We start from the raw sequence: 19,478 nt of genomic DNA, 5'->3' as shown, positions 1-19,478 counted from the left end.
TAATAAGCAAATATGGCTTGCATGAAGTATGGCTTACATATCTTGCATATCTTTTACTGGAACACAGATTTCTACCTCCCACAAGACTGAAATGTTTAAGTCATGAAGAACTTAGTATTTTGACACTATCTGTATAACAGATATTTCTTTCATCAGTTATGTTTATTGCATTAGTAAACAAGAGTTACTCCTTAAGGGAAATTCATCTCCAGGATTTATCTTTCAAAGCTGTCATGAGAAGCAAAGAGACTGACTGTACTTGCTATTTAATTTTTTATTACTTATTTACATCACTAGAGTCTGACTATGTTTATGAAATTTAATCTATAAAGAAAAGAAGACTTACTTTGTGTGAGACTGTCCAAGTGTTTTCCTGCTGGGAAATCAGGGTTCCAGCTTTGCCTAAGCAGTGTCTGCAGGAGTCAGCATTTCACTGGGTGTTTTTTCAAAAGCAAGAAGATTAACAGCCAATTTTAGTGATGAGAACATCTATCTGATCATCTTGACATTATCAATAGATGCTAGTAGAAATAAATACCCTGTGGTATTTCACACATGGACATTACATGCTTAAAAAGATTAAAGAAATTAAGCTCAAAGTATTATCTCCAGATTATTTTTTCTTCCAAAACAGTTGAAATTGTTGTTTGGAAAACAAGGATCATTCAAATTTATTATTTGGATGTTTTAGCTACATAAACCATTTGGAAAAAAAGACATCCAGAACATCTTGCTCACAGAGTTTCCACAAAACCTTCACTTCCCTAATTTCAAAATGATTCTTTGAACAACCAAAAGCAAGCACCAAGACTGTTTCTTGGTGGCTGCGGAAAGCCCAGTGCTCCGGAATCTGAATGCTGGGTGATTCTCACTTCAAAAAACTTAAAAGGGTGACAAAAAGATAGAGTCTTTCTCCTGACCTCTCATCACAATTAAGGGAAGTGAAGCATTTCCTGGGCCATTCAACAGGCACAGCTGTGTTCTTTTCCAAAGAGGAGCACATCTTATTCAAGTACCCACATGAGCATCACATTTAAGGCTACCAGATCAGGACTAGTGATATTCCTCCTTGCCAAAAGAGGAATAAGTGACTTTTTCAAATACCTGCGGGCACAGAAGTGTCTCTGTAAAATCACTTTCTGCAGGAATTCAGTCAGACTCTATTTCAAAACCCAGAAATGCTCAAAGCATGATTCCTTCAAAGCCACTTTTCAAAGGCTTCCCTATTACAGAAGCAGCATGCTCCTTCTGTAGAGAGTAAAGGCATGGACCTTTTTATCTCTTCTCAGAATATCTCTTCCTTGTGAAGGCCTTAAATCCCAGAGATAAAACATGTCCAAATCATCATGGTGATAAAGCCAGTGCTTCTTGCGGGGAGGAAGGGAGAATGTCAACCTGTGCAGCAGCATCTCAACAATCACTGAAACCTTCTTTCCCACAGACAATCATAAAAAGTTTCTTCCAGTAAGGAAAGACTTGGACTGTGATTGTATTATTTCTTTCAGAGAAAGAAGCTGTGACCTCATATGTTGAGCAAACCTGAGACCTTCAAACACTTCTTGCAATTAGATGCAAAATCTCAGTTCCAATGAAATCATGATCTAAATAATTCAGCAAAACCTGAAAATTAACATCATGTTAAATGTTAAAAAGGCTGATGTATCTGGGAGTTAATGCAGGTAATTTTATTCCAATTATAGGCAATAGAGAGCTCAGTGACTTTGTAGAAATGACAAGTTAGCCAGTTTATGTGTTCCTTAGCAGTGCTCACAGCCTGGCTCTGCTGAGGGCACTGCAGCAGCCCAGAGGGCTGAAGAGAGAGAGAAGCCAACAATGTTCCTTGTCAGGAACTTCTGCTAACAAAAGAGCAGTGCTGAAATGAATTTGTGCAATAATAATGTCTCTTGCCCTCATCACCTCACAAAGAGTCAGGCTTGACGGAACTCACTGACTATACAGCATCTCAAAAATCGCCAATAACTTTGTATGATACCCCACAGTCACAGCAGTTACATGTCAGAGGGTGTCAGACTGATAAAACTGCTGTTAAATATTCAATTACTCTTTTAAGTGAAGGAACTTAGCTTCCCTGCTGGTTGTGCATTATGAAAATGCAAACAAATAAATCTGATAATCAGCAATCACTGACCTTTTTAAAAGGTCAATTTAGTTGCAGCAGGGCAAAAGTAAATACACAATTGGGGGGAGGGGAGGTGTTATATAGTGGAAACAAGTAATTAGGCTGTTCTCATGACAAAAATTCTGTCACAAAAAATAAAAAAGCTCTTCAGTGATACAATCACACATAAATATTAGATAAAGGTGATATCCAACTAGCATGTCTTGTTCACTACTATGCCCCTGCCTCCAATGTCACATAGTCAATAAGTTTCAGATTTCTGGAATGGGAAAATCCCCTTAAGTAATTCACAGAGTGCAGTTAATCAGAGTCAGTTTCAATGGCCTTGTGATCATTTCAAGTTACGGTGCTTGATTTTGCAATCTGGTCCTGAGTCACACTGCTATCTACTGGAAGCATTTGACAAGGTCTCATTAACACTAGAAGAAGATAACAGCTTTTATCTGATTAGATGCTTTTTTTCTAGGTACTTTTCCCTCCCATGTTAGTATTATTTTTCCCCCTTTTCAGTGCTATCTAAAACCCAAATCAAAATAAGTAACATAGGATACATGTAGCACAGACTTTTCACAGTGGAATAAAACATTGATGCATTCTCTTAGAGCATTCATACTTTTGAAACTTGTTTCTCACATAGTTCAGTGTTATATTGTAACTGTTGTATGTGGAACAGGTTTTAAAAACCTCGGTATAGCTAATTTCAAATGCATCTACTTCTGTAAATTCCTTGGTTTAGTACTTGTGCAGTAGCTGCCTGTCTCTCCTGGGAACATGATTCTATGATCCCTCCTGAGATCAGTACTAATTTCCACATTGGCATCTGCATGCAGAAGTGCCTGATAAACACCAAGGAGTTAAATTTAATGATATATTTAAATATAAATACATAACTTCTCTTTTTTTTTTTTTTTTTTTTTTTTTTTTTTTTTTAACCAATCCTTTTTCCTTAGAACACAACCCTCGATATCAAAAGCCTACAGGAAAGGAAAAACCAATTTGTACAGCAACTGTGATTCTCTTTTCTTTAGGAAATAGGATTATTCTACTGCCAGCTGCTTTTAAGGCACCTGTCAAACATTCTCAAGTAACTCACTCATGTCAGCTTACTTCCCTGTTTCTGTTCTTTAAGAAATTGAATCTGTAGATTGCACAGGGACGTGTTGCCAGCCAATAACCTTCCACAGGCTCATCTGACTACTGTGTTGAAAGGCGTTAAAGGTCGCTGAAGGGGAAGATGAGAATTTGGTGTTTTGTACAGAGCCCGTGCAATCATTCCTGGCATCGCTTTGAGGCACAGCACACAGCAGAGCAGAAGCAGTTTAAGGGATATTGACCAAAACCTCTGTGCCGATTGCTGCGTGCGTGGGCAGGCAGGAGCGGGGGGACCGATCCGGAGGGCGAGCACGGGGGCAAGGGGATATAGTCCTGAAGCTGGTTTCGCGAATCGCGGCCCGGTGGGAGCGGAGGGGGTGAGCCCCAAGGCCGGCCGAACCCGCAGCCCCCCGCCGGCTCCCGGTGCCGCGGGGTCCCGGCGCCACCTCCCGGGGCTGCGCTCCGAGGCTCGGACAGAACTGCGGCCGGGGCCGCCCAAAGCGCTTCTATTTCCCTCTCTCACAGCACCAATCGGCCTTCAACCGCATTCAAATACCTGCATTACCGAAAGATCATCCCAAAAATATTCTGCTCATTTCTCCACTTTAACTCGAGCAAGTCAACTGCTCTTCATCAGTTCTCTGATCAAATGGTGCCACTCTTCCTCCTTGATTTAAAGGCTCTATGAAGTAGCATCCTCATATTTCTCTTCTAGAAGCCTTTACTTTGTAACTGGAGTGCCATAAGGATGATGAAACAACAATAAAAAAAAGCATTCAGCAAAAAAGAGCTGAGGTTGAGGCAAGCAATTTTTCGAATATCTTAGAAGTATTTAAGGATATACATGTATCAATGTGTAGTCATTTCTTTTCACTCAAAGTCAAGGTAGATAGGCAGTCTGAAAAAAATTTAAACCATTCCACGCAGGCATAGCTCTTACTGAACAATAAGTAAGCTATGAACACTTCCAAAGGCACTGTTCCTACTAAATAAAAAGTTTCACACACAAGGTTTTTTGAACTTCTCAATTTTAATGGAGTCAGAATAATTCTACACAACTATATACAGATCTTGAAGCATGACTAAACATCTATTGCTTCCTATATACAACCAGCTGGAATAATACAATGGGAATAACTCCAAGCTAGGAAATATGAACACAACTTTTGCAAGCTTATTTAGCCATTCTTGATCGCAGCCGCCGCTTGATGATTAGATGATCGCTTTCTTTCTCTTTTGGTTCTACAAGGATCTGAAAAAGATGGATTAAAAGACAATTATTCAGCATTTCTTCAGAAACAAATGACATTCACTTTCCAGACCTGTGTGCTCAACAGAATAGTTTTTCCCAGAATCTGTTTCCAGAGTTTACTTGAGTCACTCTGGTGAAATTTAGCCATTCACTGAGAGGGTGGTCAGTCAGTAGAACAGATTAGCCAGGGAAGTGGTGAAAACACCATCCCTGAAAGTGTTCAAAATATGTGTGGATGTGGCCCCTTGGGAATATGGTTTTGTAGAGTTAACTCAGTGGTGTTGGGTTAACAGTTGGGCTCAACGGCCTTGGAGACTTTTCCAACCTTAATAATTCTATGATTCTGTAACTCTTTTTTTGTCAGGGGTTTCCAGGATAGACAATCTTAGTGCATCATAATAAGCAACACATTGCATAAATATACAAAATCCCATTTTTGCTGGAACAAATATCAAAGTCCAAAGAAAAATATCATCTGAATGCAGCTCTCTCTTCTAGTCTCTAATATCCATTTTCTGATACAGGAAGTGTTCAGAAAACATTTAAGCTTCGATTTCTCTAGCTTTCTCTGACTTCCACAGGATTCAGTCATTCACCCTTTCTTTCACTTCCAAGCTTCATAGCTCATTTTTTTGCTCAGCACTTCTGTCATTTTCTTCTTCCTCCTATGGACAGCATTTTGGGTTCTTCTGCATCCATTCATACAATTTACAGGAAATTCAATAGGCTACTTTAGTATGGGCAAATGCTTATCATAGCAGAGGGAAGAAAGGATGAACAGAACAAAGAGATGTACTTCCAACAGAGCAGAAGAATGCTCAGCACTACTGTTACTGCCTAAACCATAAAGCTGGATTTCTGAAACAATACATGAAAACCTGGCCTGCAAGACTCTTAGACTGGTTTAGACAGAGAAGTAAAACACATCCAGAAGGCTAATAGACTGTGCTTTGAAAAGCATGGATGTATCCACATGCTATTATGCCCAAATATCACCTGGGCATAAATGGAATCGAAAAATACCTTTTGTGCTCGCCTGTAAAGTTAATTGTATGTGCAGACCTTTACTGTGTTTCAATCATGCAATTCCAAATCTGTGGTTGCCTTACTGGTCTCTATTTCTATCTCCCTTTATGGTAAACTTAACTGAAGTGCAACTACTGGAAAAACAAATTAGGACTTCACTGCTGTAGCCGAGAAAAAGCTGCAGACACCACAACTAAGGTATCTGTCAATCCAGATGTGAAGGTATGTCCAAAGAAAACAGTAGAAAGACCAAGAGGAATGGTTAAGTAGAATAAATATATAAGTCAGTATTTTCAAACCTCTTCTGCAACCCAATTAGACCTTCAGATTTGTCTTTTTTCCCTAATAGTTAATTTTAAGATTACAGCAAAACATTACACTGGGCAAGAAGGGAATCTTCATCACTTACTGAAGAACCAGGGATATCCAGAGGGCAAGAAATGTCAGTTGTATACAGCCTTCTCTTAGCTCGTTTCGGCCTGAGCTCATTTTCTTTGACATTTTCTGGTTCTGCAGACTTGGGAGAGCTTATTGTCTCAATAAGCTTCTTGGCTAGAAGACAAATTTTATTATAAATACATGTGATAGTTTTGTGAACCTCAAAATTAATGATCAAAGTAGGCTTTATTAAAACAGTTTAAAAGTTAAACCAGTGTAGACCAAAGTCCAAATAGAAAAATTCAGAAGTGGTATTTGATTACCAGTTTCCTGCTGGAAGCAGTTTTCTGTATCTTCAGATGCAAAAGCTTAAAGGACACATTAAATATTTAAATTAATGTGCTTTTATAGTATTTAAATTAAATGATGTGCTCCTTAAATAGCACATTAAAAATCAATTAGGATTCAGATCTCACCGAAATCTCACCTAAAGACTACTAAGTTGAACAACAGGCTTAACTTTGGTGCAGATAGAAGCACAGTGTACCGTCAATTTTTTCTATACCTTTTTATAGTTTTATGAAACTAGTACTAGCTCTATAAAGAAGAGAGTATGTGCACTAGAAAAAAAATTGAGTAAGAAATAAGCAATACTATTATCCAAAAAGTGAAACCATACAGGACATGGTAATAAAGGTTACAAAACAGAACTCATCTGCTCAAATTAAGTATTCAAATTTTAAGTGGTCTGACTTTGGCTTCCATTGATAATAATAAGTACTGTCCTCCTGGAACCAATATGACAAACAGAAATTTTTAAAAATTTCACACAGTTATTATCTAGACTGCATTATGTCAGATAATTTAAAATGTACTCTGTAGCAGGACAAGCTTTCAAGTTGGTACAGGAGTTTATTTTAACTGTCCACCAAAATGACCAACTTGGTTTTAAACAATTCATAATGTCTTTTAGAATTAAATACTGGTGATTCCTTGTTCCCTGTGCTAATTTTAATTTTTTTTTAGAAGCACAGTCACAGTAACCCAGAGATCACTCTTACTATAGGAAAGAATAAAAAACATATCCTTCAATGGAAAGTCCAAGCAATTAATCTTCCCCAAGGCTATACCTAAACTTAACAAAATCCATTAATTGCTCTATATTCAGTTTAATGAAGCCTTCCAAGTATTTTCATTAGTCACTGCCTTTCACATTCCATAGAATTAATGTACATCAAAAAACGTTAACAAAGTTTCCACAGAAACAAGGGATTGCTGTGAACAAGGTAAGATTTGGAGTTTGGATTCTACCCTTGATTTTTTTAGAGCAGCATGACAAGTTTCTAATACTGCCTTCAGATGTAAGTACAGAGTAACAACATTTTGGGTTTAACAGTTATTATTGCTTTTATGATAAATATGCAAATATTTCACACTTCATCTTTCATTCCACCTGGTTTACATTTCACACTTAACCTAAGTTTTAGAATAATGTGGTCCTCAGAACCAATATAATCTTTTCTTCTCTGCCATTCTACAACAGCCAGAGAACAGGAAATAAGCCTTATTTAGAGTGTACAAACCTTTAGAGTGAATAATAGTAGGAGAACTTTGGAAAAAATCACCAATTTTCTGTAGTGTCCCATCTTTCTTCTTAGCTGACTTTTTATTTAGAGTAGAATCTTTCCTTCTTAAGGGGTATTCTTTTCTAAGAGATTGTGAAGTAGCCATCTGTACAGAAATACAGGATCATTGTTTAAGCTGAAAATTGACTTAATCCTCAAGTTTAATTTAATTTTATTGTACTTCAATGTTATTTTCAAGCTGACACATGGAGTTTCACTACTGACACCTTTGTTCAATTTAGTAATGATATCACTATAGCAAGTAGTGTAGACAACCTCATTTTACACCTAGAAGACAGAAAATCGCTGAAGTTTCACAGAATACATTTAAGAGCATGAGTCATATAGGAAACAAAGGGTTTTTTTAAAAGGCAGATTCAAAATTGTATTTTACTAGACAAGCTAATTATAGTATATTAATTATAAATAAAAGAATTGATGGGGAAAATGCATCTCTTGCTCACCCTCTGAACCTGCCCAGGTTACTACTATGGCCTAAAATAATCTTTTCATAATTGCCATATATATAGACAAACGTTAGTTTTACTCCAAAGGCATCGCCTAGAACATCACACTTTACTAACATTCTCAAACTAGTCTTTTTAACTACTCAATATGAAACATCCTTCCCCTTTGAATCACTGCACACTGCAGCTGGGACACTGGGACACAGCTAAACTGATTAAAAAAATGGAACAAAATCAAACCATTTTTTTGTTGCTTGTAGAAGGTGAATCAGCCATAGCAGGTTTTGCATTTTTCTTGTTCTCACTCTTCACAAAATCCTAAAGAAAATTATAAGAAATTATAATTGATACTAATGACTGCCTAAACCAAATGACATGATTTTATAGAACTGATCTGTAATCCCACAATCAGAGCTGGAGACATCAAGACAAGGCACTATCTGGGAGAGAGAAATGAAAAGGTAAAGAGAAAATGCAAATGAGGCACAAGGAGACAGTCTGGATCAGCTGAAGTCTATGATCTTATTCACAGGCCAGAGAGCCACCACTTGGGAGGGATGAGGTTTAAATAATACCCTACATATATCCCTGGGATCTCAGGAGAAAATAAGTTAGGGTTTTAATAAATGATCAGAGAAACAAACTGAAAAGCTGCACAACAGATTTTGTCCATTGGTCAAGTTCATACCTCGGTCATCTCTCCACTCTTCCTTTTCCTTCTTAACTTGAGCATTTTAACTGTAACTGGTGAGGTGCTGCCCTGGTGCTTCACCTCCATCTTATGGGGTTGCAGAGGTGTGAACTGGATTTCCATCTCTGGTTTTGGGAACCGACTTGTTTTTCCATCCTCTGTGGACACTTCAGTAGAGTCAATGACAATTTCGGAATGGTCCTGCAAGTATATGGAAATTTTAAGAAAACAAGATAACTGTTCTGTTTTCCAGCTCTTAGCTTTCAAATCACTTACAACAGAAATGAAGAAATCAACTACAGTAGAGTTTAAGCTTTATTATCTAAAATCATTTTTGTTTGACAGAATTTTCCTTACTGAACTCAGCCTGATAGTTTGTTTCCAAGTAATTTTTCCTCAAGGGCAGAGACTATCAGTGATTGTCTCCATCTTAACTCTGCTGCACCTTAGGAACTAGGCAGGAATAGCAGCTTTTGTGAGAAAAGTAAAATAGTTCTGTAGCTTATCTTTAGGGAGCTCTCTTCCTCTTCTAGAGATTCTATGTGTTCCTCCTCACATTAATTCACCCTCAAGGATGAACCTCCTTCCTCTTAAAAAGGAAAATGACAAAAGCTCAAGGAAATCCAAGAGGCAGTTCTCCAACAGGCTCTGCTGGCATTCTGAGAGGGAATCCCACCCAGAATCCCAGCAGCACTGCATTCTCAGGAATGGAGCAGACCAATGAAGTCACCCAGGAACAGTCAGTGTCATTAGCTAACAAACATACATACGAGTTTCCTACAATGGGAAGAAGCAAACACCAGTCTGACCTACTATTGGTCACACATTTAAAAGGGGTTTGTATTTTTTTCCCAGATGACTTATGTAATAACCAGCCACTTCATATGCATCACTGAGAGGTAAGTTTTCAAGAGTACACAACTGAAGTCGGATATTATTATTCACATGATTATACTACACAGCTTTTGTTTCTACTTTTATGCACATATCAAATACTGGTTTGGTTTTGTTTTAAGTAGGATGCAAGATAATGTTTTGTTCTTGTGACCCCCCCATATAGGCTGGGTAATCACAATCATCCCTCTATGCAATAGGTGACATCATGAAAGTGGTTTAAGTTGAAATCCTCTTAACACTGACAAAAACTGATATGATACCACAAACATGTCTCTGAAATCTCTAGAACCTGGACTAGTTAACTAGTTTTTGCCTCACATGTCAAGGTTCTATATGTATAGAGAGGTAACTTAATTACAGTACTTTTTTTCTGAGAGTGTGAAAGAACGAATAGGAAGTCAGAACTGAAGACACAGGTAAAGCACAAATAAGTTTTGGGAGATTTCCAGAACTATATACAGAAATATATACTGAAAAAACCCAATAGAATTATTAACATATTCTTAATACATAAAGAAACATACATCTTTGTTTACAGACTGATCAATTTTATCTTGTCCTTCTTCAGGTAAAGGTACTTCTGCCAAAGACTGAGGATTTTCATGGTTAATCTGCTGTTTCGTTTCATTTATAAAGTCATCTTTCTCTGCCGGCTGTTTTTTTAGATCTTCTATGTCAGTTTCCTTATCCTAATAAACACAGGAAAAATTGCCACAAGTTTCAGGATTGTCAAAAGAAAGTAATACATATCACAGGCATCATGATGATTACTTGGTCATATCAGTTTTATAACTGCAGGCTAAACCAGTCAGGTGTTCAATACAAAGCCAATAATTTAATGCCTCTAGGTACTGTGAAGAAAAGTCTTATAAGAGTCTGAGGAAATATAATGCAAAACTTTTTAATTGACTATACTTATTTAGAATTCTAAGTTCACCTCCCATTTGCTCATGAAGTTCTTGGTGCTGTGAAAAAGACAACAAATGGGAGACTTGTTTCAGATATCCAGTCCAAGTTCATAAGAGTGTTTACATGAACTACTAAATATTTTCAAACTCCAATTACTACTACAAATTCAGTTGCAAACAAACAAAGCTTTTCTTTTTTAAATCTTCAAATGGTTTCAATATGATAGTGTTTAGAAAGAACAAAAAAGAGCCAGAATGCATAGGGCAACTGTAGCATTTTGTAGAATTAATGGGTAATAAAAAACCCTCAAAAAATAACACAGAAGAGAAAACTGACCTTTTCTGAAGCCATTAGTGCAGCCTGTTTCAACCTTTCTATTTCTTTATCTTTCTGTATGGTGCTAGAAGCCAAAGTCTTGAGCTGTACTTCCAAAGCTTCTACTAGTTCATCTCTTTCTTCACGCCACTTTTGAAGATTGCTGTCTTTCTCTACCAGCTGTGCAGCAAGTCTTTCCTAAATATTAAAAAAGGTAGGTTAGAATAGAACACCACTTCTACACATTATCTGAACTGTTCTTCTAGTTTTGTTTTACACAGTTAGTACTATTTCATAGCTTTAGGAAACTTAAGAGCCTATGCACAACTTATAAAGCTCACATAGAACTAGTTTCAGTAAAAATATGCACATATTTCAACTAGAAAATCTGTATTTATACTCTTTGTGAAGAGAAATTTCTTTTTGAGAACTACAGCACCTGATTGCTCGCTTGAAGATTTTATTAATTACAATTCTCAGGCAAGACAAGTCACAGATAAAAGGAGTAGTAAGCTTCTAACATCCTCCTGTACTGATCGCAGGTCCACAAAGGCATTGCTAACTTCTTCTAGATGCAAACGCAGTTTTAGATTGCAGAGGTTCATATAATAATTTCATCTGATTAAAAAATTACAACCTTGATGCAGTCCAGTGAACAAGATGCCTTACTTAAACTTTTAGTCTCCCCAATGCTAGCACGTATTACCAGCAGCATACTGACCAAGTATTTCCCAAAGTAAGCTTTCTTAGCTTTTATGGAGCAATTCATTTAAGTGGAGATTATTTGTTGGTGTTTTACACACAATATGAAATTTGAAGACTTCATAGTGCAGTGGTAGTGATGGAACAGGAAGGAACAGGCATGTTAACCTCCATTATTTGCTAAGATATTTTTCTTTTAAGATCTTCCTATTCTTCCTTTTTCGTTTAGAGAATACCTCATCTAGCCTTGTCATGTGAGAAAGTAAGGGAACTGACAAAGGCCAGCAACTCTCAAGTGCCCCCACTGTTCAACACTTGACATGTCATTTACTCTGTACTAGAGACACTACAGCACACTGCTGAGACAAAGTCACTTACAATTTCTGCTTGTTGCTTTACATGATGCTCTCTATCCTCCACAAACTTTCTCATTTCCCTGTTGCGATGGTTCTCAGCTTCTTTTACTTGATTTATGAGTCCCATTTTTTCCTCGAGCCACTTTTTTCTATCACTTTGATACTTTGCCTCATTTTCCTAATTTGATTAAACCAGAAATAAAACAGAAATAAGTAGAGAGTGGAAAAAAGATCCCAAATTCAAAATATCATTGAATGGATTCATTTAAAAAACATAACAGAAACAGTAGCACAGTTTTCTCTAGCATACTCCCAGGTACAAGTATTATACTCATTTGTTCTTCTATATTGCAAAAAATTATTAATTTTGAGCACTTCTTACTCAGACTGGCACATCTTCACAGAATGCAGGTTTTTTTTTTCCTCAAAGCATTCTGGGTCAATCACAGATACAAACACCAAAAATCATAGTAAACAGACACTTCTACCTTACAAATCCCCCAGATTTTATGCTGCCTTAAAGGACGTGTTAGAAAACTAATCTCTGCTTCCAGAGTGAAAGGGAAACAATGTGGTACAATGGTAGGTAGAGACAGCATGTACCTAAAAAATGTCACTTCAATCCACAGCAACTTTGTCTCCTTTCCTATCACAATCAAACCTCTTATCAGACATTCTACCATGTAAGACACAGGAAGCACTTAGAAAGTTGCTTAGAAAAGAAGCTTACTTTCTAATCCAAGGAGAGTAAGAGCAAAGTCCTCAGACTTACAAGGAAGGGCTTACAGGCCATGCAGCAAGCACAAGATGTTGAGAGAATCTGATTTAGCAACTGACAGGAGAGATCCCTGGAACTGTTATCAGCAGCTGGACTAAGACATCAGTAAGAGGAAAGCAGCTACAGAAGCATAATGTAGGGCAGGGTGCACTCCATTATGGGGCATCAGTGATGCCCTATGGAAAAGATGCTTCAACGGAGGTTTCTTTTACCAGGGTAATAACTTGCCATATCATGTCCTAGGCTTTTCAAGACAGTGACACACAAAAAAAACTTACACTCCTAAATGGGTGTTATGGCCTTAGATTTAAGTATGAATTCTATCTTTACGTTTTACCTTTAGTTCTTCTTGCAGCTTTATTAATTTCTCATTTTCATCTCTGGTTTTCTCCTCATTTTTGCTGTCACTATTGCACTGGTTGTTCAGCTCTCTATATTTCTGCTTCCATGCCTCCAGTTCTAGGCAGAACACAAAATGAGCTTACATAATGTAGAATTTTAAACATGTATTTGAACATGTTCCCATCCTTCTACTAAAGTTGTTTGGATTTATCAGCTATGATCACAGACAACAGAAGCTTTTTAGGAAATTGCTGTTTGTTATGTGAAAATACCATCTAATTAGCAATTGAGAAGCAAAACCAGAAATGTAAAGCAGCTATCACAATACACATCCAAAATAATTTTCCTTCCGTGCTCCCTTTCCATGGAGAGATTACCCAAAACTAATCTGTTGGTCTCTTCTAATTTGGCTTCAAGCACTTGATCTTGTTCAGTCTGAGTCTGTTCTTGTTCTTCTAATGTCATCCGCATATCTTCAATTATTTTTTCCTTTGCACACAGATCTGAAAATTTGAAAATTAATTTACAGATGAGCCTCCTAGTTCTCACAATTCTCTCCCAAAGTGCAAGTCATTTCGCCACTCCCTGAGATCAAAAACTCTATTATAAGGAAATCAGGCATCTATACTGAACTATCCACATCCCAAATTCTTAAGTGATTCTATTCTCACTAATTTAACTTAGATACGTGTTTTGGTATTAAATATCAGACTCTGGCTTGTATGGCTATGATAAACTAACTACTTTTCAACCACTAAATGCTTATAAAATCTACAGAAATTTTGTGCTAGCATAGACAATAGTGTTCTAGTTCATGCTTCTGTTAAAAAGGACAACTAAAAACCAAGTAAATTCCAATATTGACTAAATGAACACTAATACTTTCTCACATTTCTTAATCTGAGACTGTTTTTTAAAGATATATCTAATAATAATTCTATAAAAATTACTTTCTGACATTTTAATGCCCAGGTTGGAGTGTCCGGGTACTCTAGAACAGAAATTTGCAAGACTCTCCAAATTTGTTACTGACATGATCACTCATTATATCGTCATTGCACACACAAAAAAACCTGGAACAATAATAGTTCTTTCTGACCTTTTTGTGTTTTCTCATACTGTTTGGAGATTTCTTCCAGCTTTTCTTTATTGAACTGCTCCTGAATATCACATTAAAAGCAAATTAAAGAAGTTAGAACATGCTGAAAGAAACAAATATATATGCATATTTCTTTTTTAATAAATAATAAGTACAGCATTTAAGTACAGACTTTAAGACAAATAGTTCCAACTAATAAGTTCTTCATATAGTACAAAGTAGCATTCCAGCTGTTTAAAAAATAAAGAGACATTACTACTAACATGTCTAAGTGTCACTAATCAGAAACTCTGTAGGTATTAAGTATTTATTTATTAGACCAATTGTCACAGTGTTTTAAATAAGTCCTGCATGAGAATTTCTTCAAATATTTTTCATCCATCAGTTAAAATTAATTTCAGCTGGCTGCTCTTATTTTTACCCCAGCTTTTCCAATGATAAGCTTTCTCCAGTTTCTTGGAAAATTTGCCCTGTTAGTAGGTTAGTTAAAAAAATTAATTAAATTTTATAAAACAAAATACCTTTTTAAGTTGCAGGATTGTGCGCTGTTTCAACTCTAATTCTTCATTACACTGCTTTTTGACTTTCTCAAGTTCCTCAACTTGTTTCCTCAGGGACTTCTCCTGAGTTTGCATTGTACACACCTGCAACAAGACAGCAAGCAAAACTTACATTTAGTTATATGCCTTTTACAATCTCTGTAATTATCTAGATAAACAACTCCTTAAATTAGAGTTAAATTTTTGCAAGCATCTTCATTTAATTTCAGGGACTGGTAGTGCACAAGCAAAGCTACTCTAAATGTATTACTCAAAATAGCCTTATTGTGTATCTCTTTTAACATCCATAGATTGAGATTTGTGAAAACAAGTTTAAATAACAGAACCCCAAAACTTGCAGAAGCAGTATTTTGTCTATGGTTACCAACCTCTTTTTGTACTTGCTGAATTTGTTTCTTGGCATCAGAAAATTTCTCTTTCAAATCTGTGTATTCTTCCTCTTTCCTCTGCAAATCTTTTTTCAAACTTTGTACAAGGGCAGAGCTTTCAGAAAGATCTTTACGTAGCCTTAGGTTAGAAATTAGGAGACATAAATAACATTAGTTTTACATATTAGCTCAGTCTCTTTGTTGGTTTTATTTGCAAATAGAATCTCAGCTCTATCAAATTAATGACAAGCTTTATAACTTTACACTTGGATTTCAATGTCTTACTATAATGAGCATGAAGTAACAAACTGCTCAGATTCACTTCTGAAAATTAAATTGTTAAAAAATATTATCTTTTTAAGCATAGTAGAGCAACCTTTTTTTTCATTATGCAACCTTACAAATTAGAAAACCCAAGGTTAAAATCAATTAAGTTTAAAGTTGATAACTACATCCCAGTTCTTGTAAGTCTCAAGATGAGCAAAAAAAAGTGGGAAAAAAACAATAATATTGTAACAAACCCTGCCATCACAAGTTCTGCAAAGTAAAGAACAAGTTTGATGGGTTTACTTTTAAGCGATCACATTTACTTCAAAGAATTTCCAGTAAGACAACTTGGACTTTTAAACTAAATAAAGGAAGATTTTCCAGGTCCTACAAATGACAATACATCACAAGGCCTCACAAAAAGGAATCCTTTCAAAGCTTCACCAGCACAGGGTTGGGGATCATCAGACCTTCATGCTAGACTTTGGAATACATGCAGTACCCAGAGATATGGCATTAAAGAAACCATAGTCAGGAGAAGGGCCACATACCTTAAAGTTATTTTTACATAATTGCAATTTCCTTACCATATAGCAAATATAATTTCTCAGATGCATGAAATCTCCTGTTTCTTACAGATTTGAAAAGTAGAGGGTGCTGAGGAAAGTTCGACCCTCTACACCCATTATTCCTTCAAGTCCTATAGACTGTTCTCCTAGAATAGCTGCTACCAAAACCATCTGTTTACTCCCTAGGCTTTCCCCTGCTCCCTTTCTCCCTTTCCTTTCACCATTTAGCCCTTTCCAAATAAAAGGGGTCCTACTTTTATACAAGTTACAGGATATAATGCTGCACTATGCCATTTCTTGCAGAAAAGGTCTGCAATAAAACTGTTAGAAACCCCCAAAGGATTTGTTTCCTTGTATGCTCCTGCATAGTTCCACATGATTTAGATGTATATTTTTGCAAGGATATACAAACAGGTGAAGAAAACATACTCAGGAGAATATGCAAATATAAAATTTGAGTACTGTATAGAAACTTCTCAAAGAAGCATTTTGGTTAATCAAGTTCATAAACATGCATATGTCACCATAAATATTGATATAAGGGAGTTTTAACTTATTTATTATTAAGTTAATTATTATTTAACTTCTATTCTTAAAGGGTTAGGAGTAATCTCATTATTTACTTACAGTTCTATAGATTGTATTTGCTCATACTCATTTTTCTCCTTTTCCTGAAGAGCACATTTCATGGTCTCCAAACTATTCATCAGTTGCACAACTTCCTCCTTCAAATTTGCTTCTCGGTCACTGAGTTCTTTTAGTTTTTTGTCTACACTGGTACATTTCTCTTGCAGGGCTACTGTGTTACTTTCTAGATTTAAAATAGTAGATTCTTTTTCTTTTAGTTTTTCTTCTAGCTCTTTCGTCCTGTCATCATTAGTCCTAAAACCCTCCAACAGGCATTCAAGATGTCTTATTTGTCCCTCGTAGCTGGTAACTTTGTCCTCACACTGCGCAATTATTCTCTGATTTTCTGCAGCCTGTTTTTCAAAATCCTGGGTTGTCTTCTGGATTTGCTCTCGTAACTGATTCATAAGATCTTTCTTCTTTACAGACTGTTGAATTTGGTTTGTCATCTCATCTAATTTTATTCTTAGTTGATTATTGCAACTCTCACTATCATGAAGTCTCTTCTCTAAGTTTTCAACTTGCTGAAGCAGCTGTTGAATCCGATGACTTTTCTGTGAGGAAACCTTAATCATAATTTTGCATTCTTCCCAAATGCTTTCAATACTGCGGTGAAAGGAGCTCTCCTGTCTCAGATCTGCTGCAGAAGCAGTTTGGAACTGCATGGATGGAGGACCCATTTGAGCTGTCTGTGGTTCATCTTCTTGAGAGTCCAAGGAATCCTTCACATTAACTAAATCAATATCCACAGCATAAGATTCTGAGTGACATTTATACAACTGATCTACCTGGGACTGTATTGTTTTAATTTGTGACACTTTGTCAATTATACTTTGTTTAGCACTTGATACTTCATTATTTAGCTGAATAATCTTTTCCTCTTGTTCCTTACTTATAGTTTTCTGTTTGTCCAATTCAGAAACAGTCTCCTGGTATTTAGCTTGGCATTGTTGAAGTTCTCCACTTAAGACAGAAGCCTTCTCTTCAGAGGCAGAGAGTTTGAGATGCAAGTTTGTTATCTGCTGATTTAAGTCTTCTTTTTCATTTTTGTCTCTATTGCATTGCTCTTCAAGTGCAGTTATCTGACCTTCCAAGGTTTCAGTTCTTTCCTTTAGTGCTAGTATTTCCATGTAGGTCTCAGAATTATCAGCTCTCTTCAGATCAAGACAGTTGTTTTCCCAACTCTCTCTTGTATCTCCTAAAAACAAAACCAAAACAACATCAAGAACAAATAAATCCCCATAGAGCTCAGGTTAATTAAAATCAACAAGTAACACGAAACTGTAATTACTATGTAGAAAACTAGCAACACATAAAATCCACACTCAGCATTTTAGAATCTTGAAGCTGTTAGAATCCTCTGAGGCATTTTATATGCATTAAAATGCCTCTTGGGCTTCTAAGCATAACTTGCAGAAAGAGATGTTTAGAAGACTTAAAAAAAGTTTACCACAGTTTTATTCCAACCTTCTATTCTGCCCCACTAGCAGAAAAACCTAGCTAATTTCACCAGTATTTGCAACACCTATGAGCTAGGTAACATTTACAGTGGTAACCAGCTTCTACCTCCACTGAGTCAACAATCCCTTTAAATAGAGCCAGGAATTACCCATCCTCCATTTAGGGGAGCAATGGTGCCATACACCTTTCTGAGAAGTTCCATGCATGCTCTATATCACCTTACTTTAAAAACAAAGCTAAAAATCCAGCACAAGGTTTTTTTTCTTTGTGTCTGGAATCTTACTCCCTTCTGTATTCAATAGGTTTCCTAAACTAGATAAAAGGAAAACTATTAATGCCTACACCTAATACATTGCATGTAAAGTTCTCCAAGAAAGACTTACAACATGCCATTCCAACCAAAATGTTCATGTTTTATTAACTTAAGACTGTTTTCCCAAAGTAATGAGGCATTTTAACTAAAATTACATGTATTTAATCACCTTTAAAACTGACTCCAGCTGTATGTCACATTAGTGTTTTAGAGTTGTGTCCCTTTAGTAATATGCATGCTATATCTCACTATTAAATCAAGTCTCTATCTCTAAGGATTAGATTATCACAACTATGCACTACAGGGAGATAGTATGGATTCTTGTGAGTGCTGCACCTACAGTAAGGTAGAGTTAGGCAGTCATCTCACTTTAGGACCATTAAGCACATGTGTACTGCAGGGAAACATCCCCTGAACAGATCCAACAAGCTGTATAGTCAATTTGAGTCACTAACAAAAGGTCATTCTAATGCATTAGCAATAGTGCTTTTGTTTTTTAAAGTTGACAGGACACTTTCCTCCTGCTTGTGCTTCTGCTAGCTCAATCACAAGAGCAGCCTTTTATAATAAGGCATATCAGGTCTTATTTTTAAACCTACAAGATGAAAAATTTTGTGTTTGGAAATGGTTCTCTAAAAGTCCAGTTGTGTAGTCCTAAGAAAACAGATCAGGCAAAATATTACATATTGCTCTCTCTGGATTGGAGTTTTGCAAGCTTCACTAAAAGCAAAAGGTGTTGAGCTGTCTCAACACAGGGTGTGTCAAAGTCCCTAGTCTTGGCTTCAACACTTGCATTTGAACAAACAGAAATCCCCTACTGATCAGCTGACCTAGCCTAATATTTCTACCTCCTTTTGCTACTACTGGCAGGGCCAGCCATTTTCTATGGACCTGTCTTTACACTGAAGAACTGAGACAACACAGCCCTGCTTAAGGTTTTCAATATCCATATATGTACCTGTTGGCTGTTACCTTATCTAACTACACCTGCAATCTGAGAATTATCTGTCTTTCCCACCTTCCAGGGAGCAAACATCAGAAGTTCAATACGGTCTGCACTAAGTGCTTTGTCAATGGAATCAGATCCTGAGCTTGAAGAGACCCTCAAGGATCATCAAGAGCAGGGTTGCTCTCCAGCCTCTCACTCCCCAGTCTGTACCTAAAGCCAGGGTTAACCTGCCCCACATGCCACAATCCCAGGCATTTATCTTTGTTAACTTCATAGGGTTGGTGAGTGCCCAGCT

The 19,478-nt window shown here is 36.7% G+C and overlaps 1 protein-coding gene across 5 annotated transcripts in view; it reads right to left on the bottom strand.

Moving 5' to 3' along the window:
• Positions 1-4,249: 4,249 nt before the first annotated feature.
• KIF20B (kinesin family member 20B) overlaps positions 4,250-19,478 on the bottom strand; it is a 33,807-nt gene continuing 18,578 nt past the window's right edge. For all 5 annotated transcript variants that reach the window (XM_056494298.1, XM_056494300.1, XM_056494299.1 and 2 more), the window contains 14 exons: positions 16,461-17,658; positions 14,998-15,136; positions 14,591-14,713; positions 14,070-14,130; positions 13,348-13,473; positions 12,966-13,087; positions 11,873-12,028; positions 10,814-10,990; positions 10,093-10,257; positions 8,669-8,872; positions 8,221-8,298; positions 7,472-7,619; positions 5,920-6,062; positions 4,250-4,484 (listed from right to left, as the gene is read on the bottom strand). In XM_056494298.1, the coding sequence (XP_056350273.1) occupies positions 4,407-4,484; positions 5,920-6,062; positions 7,472-7,619; positions 8,221-8,298; positions 8,669-8,872; positions 10,093-10,257; positions 10,814-10,990; positions 11,873-12,028; positions 12,966-13,087; positions 13,348-13,473; positions 14,070-14,130; positions 14,591-14,713; positions 14,998-15,136; positions 16,461-17,658 (2,918 nt within the window). In that variant the 3' untranslated portion in view covers positions 4,250-4,406. The remainder of the gene's footprint in view (positions 4,485-5,919; positions 6,063-7,471; positions 7,620-8,220; positions 8,299-8,668; positions 8,873-10,092; positions 10,258-10,813; positions 10,991-11,872; positions 12,029-12,965; positions 13,088-13,347; positions 13,474-14,069; positions 14,131-14,590; positions 14,714-14,997; positions 15,137-16,460; positions 17,659-19,478) is intronic.

The sequence above is a fragment of the Oenanthe melanoleuca genome, chromosome 6 (genome assembly GCF_029582105.1).
Source record: "Oenanthe melanoleuca isolate GR-GAL-2019-014 chromosome 6, OMel1.0, whole genome shotgun sequence".
Taxonomy (NCBI): Eukaryota; Metazoa; Chordata; class Aves; order Passeriformes; family Muscicapidae; genus Oenanthe; species Oenanthe melanoleuca.
The sequence above is the reverse complement of the archived record's forward strand: the minus strand, read 5'-3'. Positions and strand labels throughout refer to the sequence as shown.